The following is a 24,249-nucleotide window of genomic DNA, read 5'->3' as shown; positions in this document are numbered from 1 at the left end:
CTATACTTGTATATGTAACTGACTCTGTACTTGTAATTGTATCTGCCATTGGATGTGCACTGGTGCCTGTGATTGCCCTTGGACCTGAGAAAGTGTGGTTAATTGTACCTTTATCTGTCATTGTCTCTGGAACTTTACAGATCTTGTCCCCATATCTGCAATTGTATCTCCAATTCAGTGGGGGAATGTAAAGATAAGGGTTTCTGTGAGGGTATGGGTGATGGTACTTGTACCTGTAGGTGTGATGGTACCACTTACCTGTGTCTCTAATGGCACCTAACGGTATCTGTAGTTGTCCCTGTCACTGTGTCTGTGTCGGTAATGGTATCTGTATCTGCACGTGGACTTGCAATGGTTTCGGTGGGTGCACGTGTATTTGGTTTCTGTATGCGCACAAGTAATCCTGTCTCTACCTGCAATGAGGTCCCTAACGGTATCTGTACCATGACTGGTCTCAGTGTGTGTGTGACACTCTGTAACGCCATTGCTGTCTCGACCTGTACTGGCACCAGGATCTGTACTGGTATTGGTAATGGCATCTGTAATGGCCCTTATATCTGCATCGGTATGTGTAATGCTATCGAGATCTGCCATGGGATCAGAATCTGCAGTGGCCTCTGCATCGGCAAAGACGTTTGTAATGCTGTGAGTGTCTGCAGCGGCCTCTGCCCCTCCTGTTGTGTCTGCACCTGACTTTGCATCAGCAGTGGTCTCTGCAGTGCATTCTACGGTGGTATCTGCAGATGCAGCAGTGTCTGCATCTGCAGTGGCGTCTGCAGCTGCAGTGGTATTGGCTTTGGTGTCTGCATCTGGATACTTATCAGGAATGGTGTGTGCATCAGAATCAGCATTGGCACCTGCATCTGCAGTAGCATCTGCAATGGCATCTGCTTCTCCAAATTGGTCTGCGTCTGCAGTGGCATCTGCTTCTCCACTGCGATGTCCATCTTCAGTCATATGTTCACCTTCAATGCTCTCTGCAATCGTATTTGCCCCTGAAATGACATCTACAATGGCATCTGCATCTGCAATGGTATATGTGTGGGGGTGTGAAAAGCAATAGCCCCTGCAATATCCTCTGCATCTGCTCTGGTCCCTACATCTCTAATAATATCTGCCACGGCATCTGCACGAGTAATGCTAGCCGCATCTGCTGCGATGTCAGCATCTGAAATGGCATCAGTAATGCTGCCTGCGGTGGTGTGTGCAATGGTATTTGAGAGTGAAGTGGTATCTGCAACGGTATCTGCTTCTGCAACGGTACCTGCTTCTGCAATGGCATCTCCATCTTCCAGGGTGCGTGCAGCTGCAATGGCATCTGCAATGGTGTCTGCATCTGCAGTGGTATTGGCTTCTTCAAAGGTATTTACACCTCCAATGACAACTGAATCTGCAAAGGTATCTACATCAGTTTTAGCATCTGCATCTGCAATGCTGTTTGCACTGGTATCTGCATCAGCAATGTTATGGCCAATGGATTGTGCATCTGCAAAGGTATCTGCAGTGGCGCCTGCAACGCTCATCCATTCTGCAGCCCCATCAGCGATGGTATTTGTCTCTGCAATGGAAGCTGCAATGGAATCTTCATCTGTAAATGGATTCCGCATCTGCAATGGCATTTGCAAAGGTAGCTGCAGTGGTATCTGTCTGCAATCGAATATTCTGCTGCTGCTGTATCTGCGCCTGCAATGCCATCTGCAACGTCATCTGCATCTGCAATGTTATTAGGAATGGATTATCCATCTGAAAGGTATCTGCAGTGGCATCTACATCTCCAGTGGTATCTCCATCTCCAGTAGCGTGTCCACCTGCAATGCTCTCTCTCTTGGTATTTGCACCTGGAATTGCATCTGCAATGACATCTGCATGTGCAGGGGTGCCTGAAGCTGCAACGGCATCTGCAACAGCATCTGCAATGGTGTCTGCACGTGCAATTGAACTGGCTTCTTCAAAGGTGTCTGCAGCTGTGTTGGCATCTGTCATGGTGTCTGCATCTGCCGTGGTATCTCCATCTGAAATGACACCTGCACCTGCAAGGGTGCCTGCATCTGCAATGGCATCTGCAAAGTTCCTGGTGCCCTTCGCATCCTGTAAAACCCCCCGTGCGGTGGGCGGAAAAAAGGCACAGACTCTGCGATCGAGGATGCAAGGGCCAAAAGCCGAAAGGTCTGAGGCTTCTTTATTGTTCTTCTACTACCTTATTTAAATGCTACAATGCAGGAGCCGGACTATGCAGCTCATGATGACATCAGCATTCACACGCTAAGCACCCATCACCCATTCTGGGAAGAGCCACGATGTTCAGGGCTCAAAACATCAACAGCCATCAACATCTGTCTTCAGAACTGACCTTCAACACGTTTACTTCTTTCATGCCTCAAAAGGCCCTGTGAACTGGTCTCGGCTCCTTTATCTTAAAAGCAAGCAAAAACCATTCCCAATGCAGCGTTCCCAAGCGAATCCTCTGCTCCCTGGGTAAAGCACAGCTGTTTGCAGGCTGATGGTCTTCCACACCCCTGGGCTGTTGGTACTGGCATATGGGGTAAGCCAAAAACCCGAGCACATGGAGGTGGACAGAGAAAAGGCTTTATTCAGGAGGGCTGTCAAAACAGCGGCACCCTGTCTCTGACCGCAGGGAAGATCTTTCCCAGGGCATCTACCAGCTGTGTGTAGGCCTCCTCTGGCATCACATGGGACAGCAGATGGTAGACGAGCTTCATGTCGTACCAGGAGGCGTAGAAAAGGGCAGCAGCCCATGCCAAGCCAACGAGCAAATCCAGGCTGAACAAGAGCACGAGGAGTGTGCTGGGAGGCAGAAGAGGGATGGGAGACAGGTCAGGGTAGACGTATCCCAACCCCATCTCCCCTCTGGGATGGAGGAGGCTGCCTCCCCAGCCATTTCTTGTCACACCCTTGGCCAGGTTGGGACACGAGCCTCCGCAAGGCCAGGAGGACACCCCAGCCCTCGGAAAACCACCCCTGGGCACTTCCCAGCTGCAAAGCAGCTCCCCAGCAGCCTGGACTTGTGAGCAGGTGTCCGGCCCATCCCACCCACTTCCAGGGGGCCCGGGTGCAAGCCCCAGGGCACAAAGGGCCCAGTGGGGACACTCACCATGGCCAGTAACAGATGCCGCTTCTCCTCGCCAGCATGTCCCTCTCCTGCAGGTCAGCACAGAGCAAGGACGCTGGTCAGGCCCCACCGCACGGCCGGGACAGCAGGGGTTGCACGGTGCCCCTGGCCTCCGCCTCACACAGGCGAGGACCCTTTTCCCCAGGGAGACCCACGCCGGCCGGGGAGGGGACTGGCATGTGCTCCCCCTTACCAACTTTAGTTTCACCACCTCCTGCAGCGCAGTCTCTGGCACCTCTGCCGCCTTCTTCATCTGAAGCTTGCTGCAGGCAACAGGGCTTGGTTGGACAGGTACAAACCTGCATGGCCACGGGTCCCCGTCCCAACAAACAGCCCCCCCCGGCAGGGACTGGACTCCCCTGTCACATCCCATGCCATGCAGTCCCCCCACCCCATTGCCTGGCACCACCACTGGCAGCCCCATCGCACTGGGTGCTGCAGAGACCCCCCCGGACACCCGTGTGGGGTGAGGGGCCCCACTCACCAGGCCTCTTCCTCCTCCATTGCCACTTCAAGTTTCTTTATCTCCTGACACACCACCTAGGAGAGGGCAGGGTCTGAGTGCCTGAGCATGCTGCAGCCCTCCTCCAACTCCCCCACCCCAGGGCCAGTGTGCACCCACCCGTTTCCCCCCAGCCCCTTCAGCACTACCTCATTCTTCTGCTCGCTCTCCCGCAGCCATGCCTTCGCCTGGGCATAGGCCCGTATCTCCTACAAAACCACAATGCATCATGCGGGTGGCTGGGCTGGGACCTGGGCACCCTCGCCCCTCGCCAACCCTGGGGCCGTGTCCACTCGCTGCCCCACTGCCCCAGGGCACTGGGAGACTGGGCGACTCACAAGGCCAGGCATAGGGCAGCTCTGGGTCATGGGCAGAGGAGGGGACACCAACCTTACTCCTGAGCTCCTCCATGGCTTCCTGTAGCTCCTGAAGCCTCTCCTCCTGCAGCTCCTGAAGTCTCTCCTCCTGCATGTGGAAAGGAGGGCAGGGGCTCAGGGTCTGCAGCCCTCACTCCCGGGGACCGGGAGCCACCCCACACCTACCATACGCTGCAGGCACGCTCTGCAATTCACAGTTCGTGCAGAGCTCTGCACGGAGATCTCTGCTGGATCCTCCATCTGTCCCTGCAGCCTCTGCTGCTGATGGGACAGGGCCACCATCAGATTCCCCATGGGAACAGCTGCATCAGACCCCCGGCTGCCCCCTCGCTGTGGGGGCCATGGGGATACTCTGCCCTCTCCTTCCTCTCTCCCGTCGGGTGTCCCCCTTTTCATGGCAGACATGGGACAGGTTGTCAGCGAGTGCTCTGCAAACTCCTGCCCAGCAGCACTGAAGCTCTCCTGATGACAGTCCTCTGTCTCTGGGAGCAGCCCCATTTGTACCCACGAGGGTACCCATGGTGACATCACAGTGACACGGCCACTGCTGCCCATTGTGACACGGCCGTTGTCTCCATGTCAGCGTCTCCCCACAGGGTTTGCCTGTCCTGCGGCAAATGGATTGGGTGCCAAACCTTCAGACCCAGAACTCCATCATCCCTATAGATGTAATACCAACAGAGGGATCTACTGCTGTTCTGTTACGGGCTGCACCTGCATTACCCAGCGTTGTGCCTTGGCTCATGCATGACAATATCGTATTAGCTCTGAAGCTGCACTAGGCATAACTACACTTATTCAGGATATAGAATGACGGGGCATTATTCACAAAACTCATTCTCCCTGTAACTCCCCTGTGTGGCCAGTCTGTAAATCTAACAGCACCAGGCGTTTGGCGGCAGATTATTGCAAACTGGACAAATATACTGGACCCTCACGCGCTGCCATCCCACCTATCACGGGTCCTATTTTCAGGATAGAGCAAGCGGTGCATCCTTGGGTGGATGCCCTGGATGTCAAAGACGTGTGGCCAGAGCCAAGGGAGGTGGGGAAGGGTTCCCAGTTTCCACCTTGGTGTGGCCTTTTTCTGACACCCTGCTCGAGCCTGACCTGCTCCCATCGTCTCTTGTCTTTGAGGGACTGGATGAGGCAACGGCAGAAACTCTCCTGGGGATGTTCACCTACGACCTGCACTAGGAGATTGCTCAGACCTTGATGTGCAGGTACAGCAAGAGCATGTGGGCAGGGTGCCCAGGGAGGAAGGCAGAGTTGCCTGCCAGTCCTTGGAGGAAAGAGTGCGGAGGATCAGCCCAGCCAGCCTCTGCTCTCCCACGCTCCTTGCGCCTGCGGGGAAGACAGCAAGAGGAGAGCAAACAGGGCTTTGCTGGCTGGCTGAGGCAGCTGCCCCACCTTTGGAAGGGCTCTCCTTTCCCTTCGGGTCGTCCAGAGAAAGCAGCAGTGGGAAGGGAAAGAGCCCCCGCAGGGGAGCCTTTGCTTTCTAGGCACAGAAGGCTCCTCCGTGGCTCTGGCAAAGGCAGGTCTGCTTGTCCTTGCTTCCTCCTTTGTCAGGGCTGTGGTTTGGTCCTCAGCAGGGAGAGCGTGGGCAGAGGTTTCCATCGATGTGCTGTGGCTCTGGCCACCTGCATAATGATGTCTTGCCCATTTCTGTACAGAAGGAGCTTCCCAGGACCTTCCACTACATCAAATTCCAAGTGCAGAGCCACTGGGGAAACCCAGAGGACACCTGTATATACCACGTACGGGTTCACGGGAAGATGCAAGGCACAATGACCACCCGCCAGTCCCAGATCTTCTGCATCAACAATAATAAACAGAAGAAGATTAAGCAGCTCAATTTGTGTATGTTCCCTGTAAAACTTCTTCCAGGGAGCTTCCAACAGCTTGCTCCACTAGTGGGGAAGGGACCTTTCTTCCTCAGGAGAAGGATGCTCGTGGTCCAGGCAGCTTAAGGCTTGAAGGGGAAGTTCCTGGTGCTCCAGCTCCACTTTCCATAGCCTTGGACATCCTGGCTCGCAGGTGCCCCTTCTCACTGGAGCTGCTTCATGCAGGAGAGGGGCTTCCCTTGGAGGTCCCATGCTGGCTGGCCTGCCCATGTGTCACGGTTTAAAGCTGGGCCGGCTATTAAACCTGTGGCAGATGCTCTCTGTTAACCCTCCCCCCCCCACCCGAAGGGAAAGGGAAAGGGAAAAGGGAGACAGACTTAAGGGTTGGAAAGTTAAAACAGTTTTAATAAACTATAATAATGAAAAAGAGTATAATAATAATATTGGAATAAGCAAATACATACAAATATATATACAAAACCAAGATCGAGCTCCCCCGATGTCGGCCACGTCACCACCGGCACTGCAGGGCAGGCTCCGGGAAGGCCCAGGCTGGGCCTAGCGACGGTCGAGAGCTGGATTCAGGGATGCACGGATCGAGATCAAGGGCAGCAGGGAAACAGACCGAGTCCTCCTTGGACACTGGCCAAAGGCTCAAGCCGCAGAAGCAGCCCGAAGAAGCAGCAGCACCCAAACACAGCAGAAGAAGCAAGGGAAGGGGCAGAAGAAGGGCAGAAGAAGGGCCGAGACCCTCATGATCCCCCCGCTTTATCCTGAGAATGGCGTGTATGGGATGGAATCCCTTCGTTGGTCAATTTTGGGTCACCTGCCCTGTCCGCTCCTCCCTGCAGGTGCGACCCCCCCTTCGGCTCTTCACTCGTAAGCAGGGAGGAATTTAGCAGTGACCTTGGTTTCTCTAACAATAAGTACAGCAAGAGCCTTTCTGCATAACATCCCTACCGGTGCCTCAGTGATAACTACAAACTTCGAGCGTTATCAGTCCTGGAAGCAGAGACTGTCTGCAAAACATGCAGCTACTTTCATTTCGTGCAGTTACTTAGAAGAGACTGAAAGTAAAAACCACTGAAAGGAAAATTGGCCTGGTTTAGGCCAAACCAGGACATTCCACCCCTTATTCCATACCATTCACGTCATACTCAGATCACCACTACCTTTTCATTTTCAAATATATATACAGATATCACTAGTTTATGATTCATCTCTATACAAGGTTCATTAAGTTCATTTAGTTCAGGATTGTGGGTTTACATCTGGCTAGCAGTCTCTCAGGGCAGGAGACACGGTTTTGTCATGGTTCGTGCCCACGGGTTGCAGGTTAAAGATGTCAGTCTTGAGGAGGTTACTGGACGCCACTTGATGAGGTTAGCTCCGGTCTCGTCATCACTGTCTTAACCTGAAAGACACTTACAAACACTGTTAGTATTATACAGCAATTAACATCATACAGTTCAGAATTAAGTATTCTCACCCAGAATCAGATCACCTTCAGGGACACATCGGACTTCACCATCTTGCAACATCACCCACCAAGTACATCCAGGTCCCTGAGCAAAAGCAATCCCACGAATGGGTTTACCTTTGCCCGTTACAGGAAGAATCCAGACAGTTTTTCCCAATAGATTCCTTTCATGCACCACAGGGACTTTATCTCCTTCTACTGTATGTAGAAGGTCTGACTGAGCAGGGCCAGCTCGATTGATAGATCCCCTGGTGTTAACTAACCAGGTAGCTTGTGCCAAATGCTTATCCCAGTTTTTAAAGGTTCCACCCCCCATTGCTTTCAGGGTAGTTTTTAACAGCCCATTATACCGTTCAATTTCCCAGAGGCTGGTGCATGATAGGGGATGTGATATACCCATTCGATGCCATGCTCTTTGGCCCAGTTGTCTATGAGACTGTTTTTGAAATGAGTCCCATTGTCCGACTCAATTCTCTCTGGCGTGCCGTGTCGCCACAAGATTTGCTTTTCGAGGCCCGGAATAGTGTTCCGGGCAGTGGCATGGGGCACAGAGTATGTTTCCAGCCATCCGGTGGTCGCCTCCACCATGGTAAGCACATAGCGTTTACCCTGGCGGGTCTGAGGGAGTGTGATATAGTCAATTTGCCAGGCCTCCCCGTATTTATATTTCAACCACCGCCCCCAATACCACAGAGGTTTTAACCGTTTGGCTTGCTTAATTGTGGCACACATCTCACAGTCATGGATAACCTGTGCAATAGAGTCCATGGTTAAGTCCACCCCTCGGTCACGAGCCCATCTGTATGTTGCATCTCTCCCTTGATGACCTGAAGTGTCATGAGCCCACTGAGCTAAAAATAGTTCACCTTTATGTTCCCAGTCCAAATCTATTTGGAACACTTTAGCCACTTGATCCGCTTGTTGGTTGTTTTGATGTTCCTCAGTTGCCCGACTTTTAGGCATGTGAGCATCTACATGATGTACCTTCACGACTAGTTTCTCTAGCCGAGCAGCAATATCTTGCCACAAGTCAGCAGCCCAAATAGGTTTACTTTTGTGCTGCCAGTTGCTTCGCTGCCACTGCTTTAACCATCCCCACAAGGCATTTGCCACCATCCATGAGTCAGTATAAAGATACAGCCTTGGCCACTTTTCTCGTTCAGCAATGTCTAAAGCCAGCTGGATGGCTTTTACCTCTGTGACTTGACTCGATTCACCTTGTCCTTCTGTGGCTTCTGTGACTCGTCGTATGGGACTCCATACAGCAGCTTTCCACTTCCGATGCTTTCCTACAAGACGGTAGGAGCCATCGGTGAACAGGGCATACTGCTTCTCATCCTCTGGTAGTTCATTATATGTTGGGGCTTCTTCAGCACGTGTCACCTCCTTTTCTGGTGGCATTCCGAAGTCTTTGCCTTCTGGCCAGTCCATGATCACTTCTAAGATTCCTGGGCGATTAGGGTTTCCTATTCGAGCCCTCTGTGTAATTAATGCAATCCATTTACTCCATGTAGCATCAGTTGCATGATGAGTAGTAGGAACCTTACCCTTGAACATCCAGCCTAGTGCTGGTAATCGGGGTGCTAGGAGAAGCTGTGCTTCAGTACCGATTACCTCTGAGGCAGCTCTAACTCCTTCATATGCTGCCAGTATCTCTTTTTCAGTTGGGGTGTAATTGGCCTCAGAACCCCTGTATCCTCGACTCCAAAATCCTAGGGGTCGACCTCGAGTCTCCCCTGGTACTTTCTGCCAGAGGCTCCAGGTAGGACCATTGTCCCCAGCTGAGGTGTAGAGCACATTTTTAACATCTTGTCCCGTACGGACTGGTCCAAGGGCTACTGCATGCACAATCTCTTGTTTAATCTGTTCAAAAGCCTGTCGTTGTTCAGGCCCCACTGAAAATCATTTTTCTTTCTGATCACTTGATAAAGAGGGCGTCCAGTCTGGCTGTGATCTGGAATATGCATTCTCCAGAAACCCACAACGCCTAAGAAGGCTTGTGTTTCCTTTTTGTTAGTTGGTGGGGACATAGCTGTTATTTTGTTGATCACCTCTATCGGGATCTGGCGACGCCCATCTTGCCATTTAATCCCTAAAAACTGGATCTCCCAGGCAGGTCCCTTGACCTTGCCTCTTTTTATGGCAAAATGAGCTTTCAGAAGAATTTGGATTATTTTCTCCCCTTTGTCAAAAACTTCTGCTGCTGTATCACCCCATACAATGATGTCATCAATGTATTGAAAATGTTCTGGAGCTCCACCCTCTTCTAGTACAGTCTGGATCAGTCCATGGCAAATAATAGGACTGTGTTTCCACCCCTGGGGCAGTCGATTCCAGGTATACTGGATACCTCTCCAGGTAAAAGCAAACTGTGGCCTGCACTTTGGTGCCAAAGGAATAGAGAAAAATGCATTAGCAATGTCTATGGTGGCGTACCACTTGGCTGCCTTTGACTCCAGTTCGTATTGAAGTTCTAGCATGTCTGGCACAGCAGCACTCAGCGGTGGCGTAACTTCATTTAGGCCACGATAGTCCACAGTTAATCTCCATTCTCCATCAGACTTTTGCACTGGCCATATAGGACTATTAAAGGGTGAGCGAGTCTTGCCAATCACTCCTTGATTTTCTAATTGTCTAATCAGTTTATGAATGGGGGATCAGGGAGTCTTGATTGGTGCGATATTGTCGTCGGTGCACCGTGGTAGTAGCAATTGGCACCTGTTGTTCTTCAACCTTCAGCAACCCCACAACAGAAGGATCCTCTGAGAGGCCAGGCAAGGTAGACAGCTGTTTAATGTCCTCAGTCTCTACAGCTGCTATACCAAAGGCCCATCTATACCCTTTTGGGTCCTTAAAATACCCTCTCTTGAGGTAGTCTATGCCAAGGATGCATGGAGCATCTGGGCCAGTCACAATGGGATGCTTTTTCCGTTCATTTTCAGTTAGGCTCACTTCGGCCTCCAATACAGATAACACTTGAGATCCTCCTGTTACTCCTGAAATACTGATAGATTCTGCCCCTTTATGATCCGATGGCATTAGGGTGCACTGTGCACCAGTGTCTACCAAGGCTCAATACCTTTGTGGTTTTGATGTGCCAGGCCATCGAATCCACACAGTCCAATAAACTTGGTTGTCCCTCTCCTCCACCTGGCTGGAGGCAGGGCCCCCCTAATTAAGAAAAGGATTCGTGCTGCTTACAGGGACTGGACCTTCATTTCTCCTATTCACACTTGGGAAAAAGGGATTTGAGGCCCATCTCCCCTGACTGGGGTCCTGCTCACTGGTAACTGGAGCAGTCATCCTCCTAGGAAAATTCTCTCTGGTATTCCTTTTAGCTTGCAACTCACGTACTCGTGCCTGTAGGATACTGGTAGGTTGTCCATGCCATCTGCTCATGTCCTCCCCATAATCACGCAGGGTAAACCACAGTATACCTCGTGACGTGTTCCGTTTCCTTTGAGCCGGTCCTGTAGGAGGGCGTTTTCTCCTAACGGCTGCAACGCGGGCCTGTGTAGGTAGAGAGTCAAGTTTATTCTCTATCCTGGACAGTTTGTCTGACAGTTGTTTAAATGAGTCCTTGTTTTCCTTCGTCAGTTTTTCCACAGCTGAGATGCGGGCCTGCAGTGGGGAAGAAATACTATCTTCATACTGTCGCATACAGTTAGCCATTTCGCCCACACTAGGTCGTGCCATAGCATCTTCTCCCCAGACTAATATTGACAATGTATGGGTATGTGTCGGTGGAGCATTCTTCACAACCTTCCGGAACATGGATCGGTTGCATTCCACTTCATCAGGATTTACAGGATCTACAATGTCCCGTGGGTGTCTATAAATACTCTCTTGCACAGCCAGTTCTCTAAGGTAGTTAATACCTTTTTCTATAGTGGTCCATTTGCTTAGGTGGCTCATAACATCATCTTTGTAGGGATACCTGCTCTTTACAGCTGACAAGAGTCGCCTCCAGAGACTGATAGTGTTTGACCTTCTTGCAAGCACCTTACCAATACCACCGTTTCTGGACAGGGATCCCAACTGTCTGGCTTCTCTGCCATCTAATTCCATGCTATCCGCCCCATTATCCCAGCATCGGAGCAATCAGGTAATAATTGGCTCACCATCATAACAGCTGAAATCTTTCCTTATATTTCTCAGATCCTTCAGGGATAAGGAGTGGTAGGTTATCTCTACGTTCGAGTCCTCCTCCTGTGATAGTTCTGCTTTAGAAGGACCTTTCTTCTGTGATGGGTCTGCTTTAAAAAGACAATCAAGGAAACCCCCATCTGTGTCGGGCCCTGACTCTGACTGAGAAGGGCCCTCACCTGGGTCATGTGATGGCTCTGCCTTAGAAGGCTCCGAGTCATCATCCTTCTCTTCATGAGCTGATTTCTTTCGGTATTTCTTCCAGGTTACAGGGGCGATTGGTACAGATTCGGTGGATGCTGGGGTCTGAGTAGATGCAGTGGCTGTCGTGGGAGTGCTGAGACTCGCTAGAGTCTGAGTAGCTGCAGTGGCCATCTTGGGGGGTGTAGCAGCTGCGGTGCAGGCTGCTGAGGTTTCAGTGGATTTAGTGGCTGTAGTGGCAGCCTGTAGGATCTAGGTGGCTGCATAACACCTACACCCGTCCCTGCACCTATATTTAATCTTATCCTACATCAGAAACACATTTAGGACAACCGAAAATAAAAACATGCCACCTAGACAGCACCATCCGAATTTCACAAAATCTAGTGGAATCAGCTTGGCAGAAAAGGGGAAGGTACTATTTCCGGAAGTCAAATTGAAAGGGCAATCATTAACAAAATCAGCTAAATGACGCCCGGAGCGTGCAGATGAAGTCGCTGCTACCGATTCGCGATTAAAGCTGCCCATCATTGTGTCATAGAGATAAGAGATCCGAATAGTAACTGCCCAGTTTATCACAGCATAAATCAGTTGAAGAAAAGGGGAAAGTCGAGGGCGCGGCTCACGGGTGCTGGGCGACGGTTCCGGAGTAACGACACAATCCCAATATGAGTATGGAAGTTCTCCGTTTAATGATTACACGTACAGGATATATATAGACTCTAAGCAGAGAGCACGCTGATCATGCACCAAAGCCCGCGTTTCCATTGGTAAAGCCTTGCTGTCCACGCGTACTAGTAGCATATATGATTGGTCTATATATTTAGATACACAGAGGGATGAGCACCCCCTCCCCTTTTCCTGTTTCTTTTATCTGTTTGTTACAGCTGCCAAGCTCTTGTTTTGTTGCATTTTTGCAGTGTTCAAGGAGAGTCCAAGGTGACTCGCTCTGGGCCTAACTCTTGCTCAAAGCCTGGATTGCTCAGACTGCTCAGTGGCATGAAATCATGCCCCCTCTCACTTAACCAAGCCTCCACAATCAGTATCAAACCCCATACCAAAACAATACATTTCGACCAGTGCCCCTTGCTAAACCGCATGTAAACATTCATAAGAAGCAAGCAATAACACAGTGCCCACGGCAGGTAAGGCATCATTGCAATACTGAACTGTGAAAGAAACTCTATAAAAAAGACGAGATAACACAGCATTCAAAAATGATATTATCATCTTAGCTGTCTGTTTTAATTTCCAACCCCTCGTAAATCTCAAAGGAAGAATTTAATACTCTCTCAGCTGAGCTCTCCAGGTGTCCTCCCGCCGGAGCTGGGATTTGACATATCAGAGCAACCTGTCAGAGCTTCTCTCGAGCCCCACGTTGGGTGCCAATAAATCTGTCACGGTTTAAAGCTGGGCCGGCTGTTAAACCTGTGGCAGATGCTCTCTGTTAACCCTCCCCCCCCCACCCGAAGGGAAAGGGAAAGGGAAAAGGGAGAGAGACTTAAGGGTTGGAAAGTTAAAACAGTTTTAATAAACTATAATAATGAAAAAGAGTACAATAATAATATTGGAATAAGCAAATATATACAAATATATACGAAACCAAGATCGAGCTCCCCCGGTGTCGGCCACGTCACCACCGGCACTGCAGGGCAGGCTCCGGGAAGGCCCAGGCTGGGCCCAGCAACGGTCGAGAACTGGGTTCAGGGATGCACGGATCGAGATCAAGGGCAGCAGGAAAACAGACCGAGTCCTCCTTGGACGCTGACCAAAGGCTCAAGCCGCAGAAGCAGCCCGAAGCAGCAGCAGCACCCAAACACAGCAGAGGAAGCAAGGGAAGGGGCAGAAGGGGCAAGAGAGCGAGACCCTCGTGATCCCCCCGCTTTATCCTGAGAATGGCATGTATGGGATGGAATCCCTTCGTTGGTCAATTTTGGGTCACCTGCCCTGTTCGCTCCTCCCTGCAGGTGCGACCCCCCCTTTGGCTCTTCACTCGTAAGCGGTGAGGAATTTAGCAGTGACCTTGGTTTCTCTAACAATAAGTACAGCAAGAGCCTTTCTGCATAACATCCCTACCGGTGCCTCAGTGATAACTACAAACTTCGAGCGTTATCAGTCCTGGAAGCAGAGACTGTCTGCAAAACATGCAGCTACTTTCATTTCGTGCAGTTACTTAGAAGAGACTTAGCTGAAAGTAAAAATCACTGAAAGGAAAATTGGCCTGGTTTAGGCCAAAACAGGACACCATGGCTCTGCCACCAGGGTGGAAAATTAACCCAGAGGGAGAGTCAGATTCAGGCTTTATGGGCCACCATGAACTCTCCAGAGCACGGCATGAAGTGGAGGCCAAGGACAGCCCCTGCCAGCACAAACCATACTACCCTACACACTAAGGTGATGACTTGCTTAGTTTCTTGGACCACTTTGTGGAGCTGCTGCTCAGAGCCTGCCCCAGTCTGGTCCCGTTTCCGCTGTTGTCTATCTTCAGGCAGGCCCCATCAAGGGGCAGGGAGTGTCTGAGCAGAGAGGCCAGCTGAAAAATATCTCGGAGCGAAAGAGGACAACCCATCTGGCCACACACCCAGCCCCCTCTTCCGGCCCAGCACCCTGCCTTGTGAGAAGGGCAGATTTGTTAGCGTAAAAGCAGCAGGTCATATTTATTAACACACAAACACCTCCTTGTGAGGCTCAAAGATAGTCCAAGGCCCAGCAACTTTGGACAGCCAATGCTGAGAGCGAATTGATTTTGGAATCTACGTCCCTTAAAGCACCTACAGTAGCATTTTGGGTAGTTTCAAGGGTGCTGGAAATGTTAACAATAGCTCATTCGGGTTCAGCAACACCCACGGTTGGAAACATGGCACGTCCAAGCTCATGAAACTGTATTGGGCTAGTTACTAAGGGGTGAGACACTCTGCTCTGACGACGTACAGGGTGATGGTAGTGTAGAGAGTTAAATGTTAAATCCTTGGACCGAAATGCACGGGGAGCCAGACCTGCCATGGCACAAGGGCCTGCCCACCACAGAGGTAGAGTTTTGTAGGCATTAGTGCCCCAAAGCCAAAGCCCCCAAAACATAGGAGGGTGATGGGGGAAGTCACTCGCCCCTTTGCAGGGAGAGCCATAGGAGGGAATTATTAACCCCCACCCAAAAGCAGAGGAGGGAGACAGTTTAATAGGACAGAAAAGGAAAGGAAAATAAAAATTAATAACAATAATAGAATATACAAACAAATGACGCACAATAAGATTGCTCACCTCCCGCTGACTGATGCCCAGCCAATCCCCGAGCTGCGGTGTCCCCCAGCCAACTCCCCCCACTTTATATACTGGCCATGACGTCATATGGTATGGAATACTCCTTTGGTTCATTTGGGCAGGCTGTCCTTGCTGTGTTCCCTCCCAGCTTCTCGTGCACTCCCAGCCCCTGCTGGCAGGGCAGCGTGAGAAGCAGGAAAGTCCTAGACTTGGTATAAACACTGCTTAGCAACAACTAAAACATCAGTGAGTTATCAACAGCATTCTCACTCTAAATCCAAAGCACAGCACTACACCAGCTACTCGGAAGAAAATTAACTTTATTCCAGCCAAAACCAGGACAAGGTTATAACACTTTTGAGTATCTTCACCATCCTCATCTTCTTGGTTTTCACTTTCTTCTGATGACACTATAAATCCCGTAGCTCAACAGAACATTAAACGCTTGCAAATCATCTAAAATCCCACACGTGCTACACAGATGCCTGTAGGTTTTGCCATTACCGTCACATTAACGACACAATCGGTCCTGCCAAACCTACAACCTGCAAAACCTGAAGACAATCAGTACACAGGCTTGTTCTGTCCTTGCCAAAACTGCTGGTGACTTGTCATCAGCCTCAGTGACTGACAGCAGGCAGGACTCCCTCATCTGACTTAGCTCGGATGCAGCTTCTAGGAAAATGGCTATTTCAGAGAGTCAGGTCTTGTTATCTTGGGGAAGTGTTTCAAGGAAATGTCTTTAATACTCTAGAGTGGTAAGACTAAGCATGGTAATCTCACTCCAGGTCCTAGCTCTGCCACAGATAACCTACCTGCTCCTTAAAACGGATTTAATTCCTTGGAAACCACTACCTTTCTTTTTTTTTCTTTTTTTTCTTTTTTTCTTTTTTTTTTTTTTCACCAAACGGGTGGCACTTCTTTCCAAATGCCAGACACAAGATTAAATTCATGTACAGTTTTCACACCCAGGAAGCAATTAAGGATCAACTTAATACAACCGTCTGTGGTTACCTACAACATCTCCAAGGTCCCAGCGCACCAGGGCAGGAGCAGGCAGGGCAGTCGTGTGCTCAGGTCCCACCGGGGAGGAGAGAGCAGGAAGAGCCCTCTGACACCCAGGGTTAGTAACAACAATTCCTGCTCTGAACTGGGGTCAGTCCACCTGCCAGTACAGCGCTGATCCAGACACAAAACTGAGGGTGTCAGTTAATCCCAGGTGCCACACGCACTGTACCTTCTCCCATCGCCTCCTCTTGATGAGCTGTTTTCCAGTCTCTTGCACCTCATCCCAGCTCAGGCACCTGCACTCTGGCTCAGGGCTGCCTGGGGGCTGGCTGTTGTAGAAATTTTCACATAAATTGTTATAGAAGTTCTCATGAATTAAGAATAGAATAATAAATATAAGTCAATCTGATAAACACAGGTGGGCTTTCACCATCCATGGATATTGTTCTCAAAGCTCCTTATGTAATCCTGACCTATGACTGAACAAATCATCAATCAAAGCTTAATGAGGAGCTAAGCAGGAGTAGGCCTAGAAGTATTACCTTCTGATGGTTTTAGTAAAGGGGATGTATGGCTAACCTTTTCTTTACCTTAAAAGAAATATAGGATACTTAGAAATAAACATTAATAGAAATAAAGTTCTAAATAGACTTCAGCTATTTTAGGTTAATACTTAGGAGACGCTGGCAGTGGAAACCAGACTCTGGTCGACCCGGATCAAGATGGGACACTAATCACAGCAAGAACATTAAGGACGGGGTGTCGACCGGAGTCGAAGTGGAACCAGAACATAAAGATCAGCTGACCAATGGAAAATAATGGACTTTTGTGGACTCCTGACAATGGACTTTTGTGGACTCTTGACGAAGGAAGAAAGAGGAATTGAAATAGCTAGTAGAATTTTAAGAGAAGCTTCTGAAAAGTTTATGAAGTAATTGCTTATTGTTTTCTATATAAACCGATAGTGAATTTGAGTCAGGTACCATTCACTGCGGTGGTGGTCAAACTCTGAGTTTTTTTAATAAAACCAGCAAACCTAGAGACCCGGACTCTGCCGATTTTCTTTAACAGATCTTCCCTACCACGTGACATCGCGCTCAGCAATAAAAGCTCAGGGAAAGGAGGGGGAAGAAGGGATGCTCATGGTAATAATGATCCTATTCCCAAATAAACTTTTTGCATGCTGGGGCCCTCCTGCCCAAGAGAGTGGCTGGACATCTGCCTGACAATGGGAAGTAGTGAATGAATTCCTCTTTCTGCTTTGATCTGTTTGTCTGAGGACAAGTAACTCCCTGCAGGATCCAGCCTCTCTGTAGCAAAATGTAGGGGAAGCTCCCAGCAACAGCTTGTGGCTGTTTTCAGTGGTTCAGGGGATGTGAGCTAACCCCCTCAGGCCTCCTGTATTTCCACAGGGATTCAGTGATGGCTCATGGCCTTTCAAAGGCCACACACACCTCTGGGGATGTCCAGAAAGACAAATGCCTTACACTGCCAGTGATGGGAAGGGTGATGCCATGGGTAGGAGGTCCCACTGTCAAGGTTTGTGTCTCTGCAGTCTTGCCATCCTGGGCCACAGCACTCTTGCCAGCTGTAGCATCTCCCAGAGACAGATCTCTGAGTGTGGAGATGGGAAAGGCTCATGCTACGCCCTCAGGTCCATCCGAACGTCTGGGAGCACTTGGTGACATCCCACACCCTGAGTGCATGCGAGGGAGGGAGTTGAGCTGCTCTCTTGGACGTCAGTAGTGATGTGCAAGGGCACAAAACTCTAGTTTATTCAAGAAAACCTGGGGAGCAGGAGGGCCGAATTTCCCCCTCCCCATCCCTCCCCCTAAGCTACCTAAAATAATCATGGGTGTATGTCAAAAACCTTGAGCATGATTTAACACAGCAGATTGTTCGGTGAGGGGGAAACTACTAGCTTTGTTGCTCCTGGGCTGGACAGACCAACCAGGAGGTGTATGTGTGGCTTAGACCAACTTTTGGCTATGTAAAGGCCAAAACTCTCTTTAAAAAGCTGAAAGAGTGTGACAAATCGGAGCTGCCTTCAATGCGTGTATTCAGCCCTGGTAGCTGAGGTGCCTGCTAATGATGGTGACTATTTAGAGACTGGTAACATACCAAAGAATGTAACACAACCATGTATATTCTTTATACATATGTGTATATAAATACAGATATGTATATATTTATTATTTGCTATAACATTTCAAGGTGTATCAAAAAGATGTATAACATATTTCTATACATTTCTAACACTTCAAAGAACATCATATATTTTTGATATAGCAAACCAAAGAATATTCTTACATTCAAAGAATATAAGTAGCATCTTAAATTAGTGGCTCATCAGGTGGACTTTCCTCCAGATGAGACAGCCAGGTGGAAGCCAAGAGCAGGAAAGAAGCTTGTCTCCATTGCCACCACGCACAATGGCCTGAGTGCAACTTGTGCAGCCCAGTTTCGGAAGCAGTGAGCTGATGCAGCCCACTGAGGGCTTCGTTAGCAGCTGAATTAGATGGGAATGGAGGGGTCCAGCTGTCAGGTAAACACCACGCAGATGGGAGCTGACAAACAGAAATGGGATGGGATAGCCTGGTCATGGGTTCCTGGGGTCATTACTGATGCCTTTGAGTATCTGCAATCTCTGCAGGGAGCAGAGAAACATACCAAAAGCATTCAGTGTCCAAAGAAAGGGCATAAACTGTGCTGGCAGAAGAGTTCCCCCTCTTCCTCGACCATCACCAACAGGATGAGGAGTGCATATGTCCAGCTTGGACTTGGAGCCCCAGCATTTACATTTCAGTGTGAGGCTCCCAAGATAAACTCTGAGTCACCTCTTGTCTCTAGGAGCAACAGCACAAATGTCTGTGTCCACTGGACCTCCCTCTCCTGCCTTTCCAGCCAGCGCAGAGGCAGAGGAGATGGTTCTCCTGAGCCACATGTCCAACAGGACTGGCAGGAGTCATGCCCACTTGCTCCCCTTGGCTAGTAAAGAGCGAGGGAGGCCCCTGTGCACCCCCTGTGCTGGAGAGAGGAATCCTGTCTGGAAGGACATACCAACTGCTCTGCTGCCTTCAGCTCTCAACAAGCCAGGCCCCTCTGCCTCTCAAGGTCTGAGGATTTCTAGTTCTCTGTGAGTTGATGAAGATGCAGTCATCTGCAGGGAAGTGAGGTGAATGACATTTGTGGGAACTTTCCTGTCCTGCTCACCAAATTCAGAGCTGTCCCTGGTTCAGTTGCCCTGCCCCAGTTTACATCATTTTTCCAGGATGTCATCACTGCCTGGAGCTGTTGATGCAGTCCCCACAACCTCAGAGCTTCCACCCCACCAGGGAGTCAATTATATGGTTTTTACTCTCTGCAAATCCTCAGGGGGGACACGCTGGAGCAGGAACCTTCAGAGACTCGTTTGTGCCATAAACCCTGGGACACTTCAGAAAGCAGCGAGCCTTGAGGTTCTTCTGAAGACTCACCTTAGGAGCTGCTGGGACAATGGCAGAGGAACACAAGGCACTGGCTCAGGGTTTGCAGGGAGGTTTAAGAAGTCTAGAAATGGTAGGGAAGAGGCAGAAGGTGAGACCTCGACTTTGGGCTTCATTGCATGATCCATCAGAGCAGATGGTGAGGACTGCAGGTTTGTGCTGGGTGTGCTGAAGGGTGGGTGAAGGCTGGCTGTTATTAGTCAGTCTGCTGGGTCTTTGAACAGAAGAAATCAGAGCACAGAGACCTGAGTCTCAGCCTTGTCCTTTCCTGCATTTCTTCCTACCCCAGCTCCCTCCTTCTCCACACACCCCCAAGCCCCTGGCACTGCACTGGGAGATCCAAGGGACAGCCCAGGGACACTCTCCCAGCTCGGCTGGGTGGGTGAAGCATTTGGGCAGGCTGCGTGGGGCCCGACTGCCTGTGACTTTCACGTCGTCACTCACGGGGCTCTTTCACTTTTCTCTTGTTCTGGTTCTCGTCGTTGTTGCTGTTGTTAGTTTTCTCAGTCTCTGGGCATTATGATCATGTCGGGTTTTGTTCTGCACCTCTCAGCTTTCTCACTCCCGTGCAGTGGAGAGGGCTGGGGTATCGGTCATTCTGAGCAGCTTTTGGCAAACTCTCAGAACGGTTCCTGTGATTATCTCCGCTGGCAGAAATGCATTCCAGCCCAAGAGGTGGCTGTGAGACCCTTGGAGGGAACTGCTCTTGCAGAGAGCTGTGTGTCTCGGGCATGAGCTTTCTCCAATCATGTGCTGCAGCATGTCCCTGGCATTGCCCATGCCCCTGACCCTGACCCTGTCCCACCTCACACCCAGGCATCCTGAGGACACCCTGTTCAGTGTCCCACTTTCTCAGGGAGCCCCAGGAGCGCAGCTGGCCATGCTGAGGTCCTGCTGCTGGGCTGGGATTTGCAGGCAGGGAGCCCAAAGCCCTCAGGAACCATTGCTGAGGAGGGAAAAAGATGAAGCAAATGGTTCAGCCCAGCAGCTCTCATTCACAGAATAACAGAGAAGCTGGGCTTGGAAGCCACCTCAGGATTTCATCTGGTCCAACTCCTCCTAAAACAGGGTCAGCCAGAGCAGGTGGCTCAGGACCATGCCCAGCTGAGTTTTAATATCCACAAGGATGGAGCCTTGCCTCCCTGGGCAACCTGTTGCAGAGTTTGATCCCCTGGACTTTAACTGGAATTTCCTGTATTTCCCTGTGCCCTTTCTTCATGGCACCACTGACAAGAGCCTGGATTTGTCTTCTTTCTCCCTCCCATCCTTCCTCCCTGCACAACCTCTCCCATGTGGCTAGGTTGGCTCCCAGTTGCCCCTTCCCTATCTTTTTTTTGATCACTTCTGTGTCACTTTTTATTTACATTTTGACCCACAGTGTTGTTTTTAGCATCTCCCTGGCAGTCCCACAGCACAGTTCCTTGTTCATCTGAGCCAGTAACTCCTGATCTGCCCTTTCGCAATGGAAGAAATGGGCCTGTGTGGTGGTGGGGAAGAAGTGGGGTGGGAATCCATTCCTCCTCATGTGAGTGTTTCAGTGTCCTGGTTGGGCCTAAACCAGGCCAATTTTCCTTTCAGTGATTTTTCCTTTCAGCCAATTCTCTTCTACGTAACTGCACTTTCTGAAACTCACTGCATGTTTTGCAGACAGTCTCTGCTTCCAGGACTGATGACGCTTAAAGTTTATAGTTATCACTGAGGTACCAGTAGGAATGTTACAAAGAAAGGCCCTTGCTGTACTTATTCTCAGAGAAATTAAGGTCATTGCTAAATTCCTCCCTGCTTACGAGTGAAGAGCCAAAGGGGGGTCGCACCTGCAGGGAGGAGCGGACAGGGCAGGTGACCCAGAACTGACCAAGGAAGGTATTCCATCCCACACACGTCATTCTCAGTAGAGAGTGGGGGGATCACAAGGGTCTCGCCCCCTTCTGCTATGGCCGGCGTCCCAAGAGGACTCTGCCTGTTTTCCTGCTGCCCCCGATCCCTATCTGTGCATCCCTGAACCCAGTTCCCGACCATTGCTGGACCCAGTTTGGGCCTTCCCGGAGCCTGCCCTGCAGTGCCGGTGGTGACGTGACCGACATCGGGGGAGCTCGATCTTGGTTTTGTATATATTTGTATGTAATTGATTATTTCCATTATTATTATAATACAGTTTTTCGTTATTATAGTTTATTAAAAAGGTTTTAACTTTCCAACCCGTAAGTCTTTCTTTGACATCTCTATCCCTTTTCTCTTTCCCTTCCCCTTCTGGGGGCGTTGGGGGGTTAACAGTGACCATCTGCCACCGGTTTAATAGCCAGCCCAGCTTTAAACTGTGACATTCAGAGAGCTCTGGCCACTCACCCTGCCCATCCCTTGCTTTGGAGGAAAGGTGGTGTCTGTCACGACGTTTCACACAATGAGTTTTTTTTGGAGATTTGGGTTTGTTTCCTCAGGCACATTTTGTCTTTCCTGAGAGCAGAAGGATGTTGATCCTCAACATATGTAACACACCTTCCTGGGCATACCCCCAGGCACAGGAACCTTGTCTGTTTCTGTGTGAGCAAATGCACATCATGGATTTTATTCCCCAGTGAGAAAGAAGAACTTATGTTGGGCAGCTTGCCTCTAGAGTCTGCAGTGGGTCTGCTGGGGTGAGTGCTCTTTAACCATGGGGAAGAACATTTTTTCTGATTTCTGGAAGCAGGAAACACATAATAGTAATGTGAAGAGAATAGTGTCCTGCACACAAAAATGTCAAAGGTAAATGCTGAAATGTGTTTCTTTCTCGCAGCCCCTGAGGAAATAAAACATTGCGTGGCAGAAGGGGAAAGGGACAATGGGACATCATCCATGGATTTTGTGCTGCTGGGAATACGTGACGTCCCCACACTCCAGAACCTGCTCTTTCTCCTCTTGCTCGTGATCTACTCATTCACTGTGCTTGGGAACAGCCTCATCACTTTGCTGGTGGTGGCAGACCAGCATCTGCACACCCCCATGTACTTCTTCTTGGGCAATCTGTCCTCCTTGGAGACCTGCTACAGCTCCACCATCCTGCCCAGGCTGCTGGCCAGCTTCCTGACTGGGGACAGCAGCATCTCTGCACACGGCTGCATGGCTCAGTTCTACTTCTTTGGTTCCTTTTTGACTACCGAGTGTTACCTGCTGGCATCCATGTCCTATGATCGGTACTTAGCCATATGCCAGCCCCTGCTCTATGCAAGCCTCATGACCTGGAAGGTCTCTTTACACCTGGCAGCTGCATCTTGGCTAGGAGGTTCACTGCTGGTGGTGGTGGTTACAGTCCTCTTATCCCAGTTGCAGTTCTGTGGCCCCAAGGCAATTGACCACTTCTGCTGTGATCTTACCCCATTGCTGGAGCTTGCCTGCAGTGACACCAGAGCAGTCACATTGGTTTCTTTTATATTTGGCACCTTGGATGTAGTTTTCCCCTTCCTGTTCATACTGGTCTCCTATGTGTGCATCATAGCTGCCATCCTGAGGATCCCATCCAGCACAGGCAGGCAGAAGGCCTTCTCCACTTGCTCCTCTCACCTCACTCTCGTCACCATTTTCTATGGAACCCTCTTTGTTGTCTACATGCTGCCTAGAAGAGCCCCGCTGAGGCAGCTCAACAAAGTGTTCTCCTTTTTCTACACCGTCCTCACGCCCCTGGTCAATCCCCTCATCTACAGCCTGCGGAACAGGGAGGTCAGGGAGGCACTCAGGAAAATGATCAGGAAAGTCCTGGCCTGCACCCAGACCTCATGCTACCTTGGTGACACAGACAGAAGACGCTTCTAGCTCCTTTGAAAGCTCTGGATACCAGCTGGCTCTTCAGAATTGCATTCCACTGAGACTGCTTGGGGAGTGGCAAGGGGAAGAAAGCAAAAGGTCCTTGGACAGAAATATCATTGATTAAAAATCAATGTTGAAAATGTCATGGGTTTGCTTTTTCCTTGATAATAAACACCTTGGTGGCCTTATGTGTGGGAACTGTTGAAGTGTCAAGCTTTCTCTTTTCTGGCAGAGATGAGAAAAGATATTTGGCCTAATATGTGAATATTTTCCAAGGGCCACCATGAGGGCATCTTTCTCACTGTGGGTTCCCAGGATGGGAGTCATCTCCCCCTGTCGTGCACATTTCAAGAGCATGAAGCTCACGTGTCAGCCACTAATGAAGGTCTACTTTCACTGCACTGCCAAGGAAAAATGGGCCATTTCTGTTGCATGGCTCATGTAGGTTACAGCCATGCACTCCTCTCCCCTCCACTGGCCAGGCCCTGTTGCAGGCATGCCTCAGGAACCAGCTGGGGATGCAGCAGCTGAGCAGCTGAGTAGGAAGCCTTTGTTTCTCCTGCTGCAAGGGGAGGTGGAGAGGCTGGAGTGACACAAGCAGTTCCTTGTTCTGAGGGCTAAAACAAGACCATCACCTGGATCTCCCTCCCCTCACCTTTCCCTCCCCTGTTCCTGGAGAAATGAGCAAGGCCCTGCTCCAGCTGTGCTCCTCTGGCTCCAGCTCAAGCTCCTCTTCTCTCTTCACCCTACATCTTGGACAGAGACTGCAACACCCGCTCCATTGCCCCAGTCCCTTCATCCTTGGAGGATCAGGCTTTCCTCCTCAGCCCTTCTTCCCCATGAGAAAGCTTTGACCCAGTGTACCGGGTCTGGCTGGGATGAAGTTAATTTTCCTCATGGCAGCCCATAAGGTACTGTGCTTTGGATTAGTGACAAAAACAGTGCTGAGAACACACCAGTGATGTTGCTGTTGCTGAAAGGTGTCTGCACAGCATCAAGGCCTTCTGTGTTTCTCACTCTGTCCCCCAGCGAGTA

General features: G+C 50.1%; 2 protein-coding genes across 2 annotated transcripts in view; one reads left to right on the top strand and one right to left on the bottom strand.

The window, feature by feature from the left end:
* LOC137675525 (scavenger receptor cysteine-rich type 1 protein M130-like) overlaps positions 1-24,249 on the bottom strand; it is a 137,017-nt gene that overhangs the window by 36,625 nt on the left and 76,143 nt on the right.
* Positions 5,797-23,220, top strand: LOC137675494 (olfactory receptor 5AP2-like). Its single transcript, XM_068421627.1, has 2 exons — positions 5,797-5,869; positions 22,208-23,220. Exons 1-2 carry the CDS (start codon positions 5,797-5,799, stop codon positions 23,218-23,220), a joined length of 1,086 nt encoding a protein of 361 aa, XP_068277728.1.

This window comes from Nyctibius grandis, chromosome 34 (assembly GCF_013368605.1).
Source record: "Nyctibius grandis isolate bNycGra1 chromosome 34, bNycGra1.pri, whole genome shotgun sequence".
In the NCBI taxonomy this organism is placed as follows: domain Eukaryota; kingdom Metazoa; phylum Chordata; class Aves; order Nyctibiiformes; family Nyctibiidae; genus Nyctibius; species Nyctibius grandis.
The sequence above is the reverse complement of the archived record's forward strand: the minus strand, read 5'-3'. Positions and strand labels throughout refer to the sequence as shown.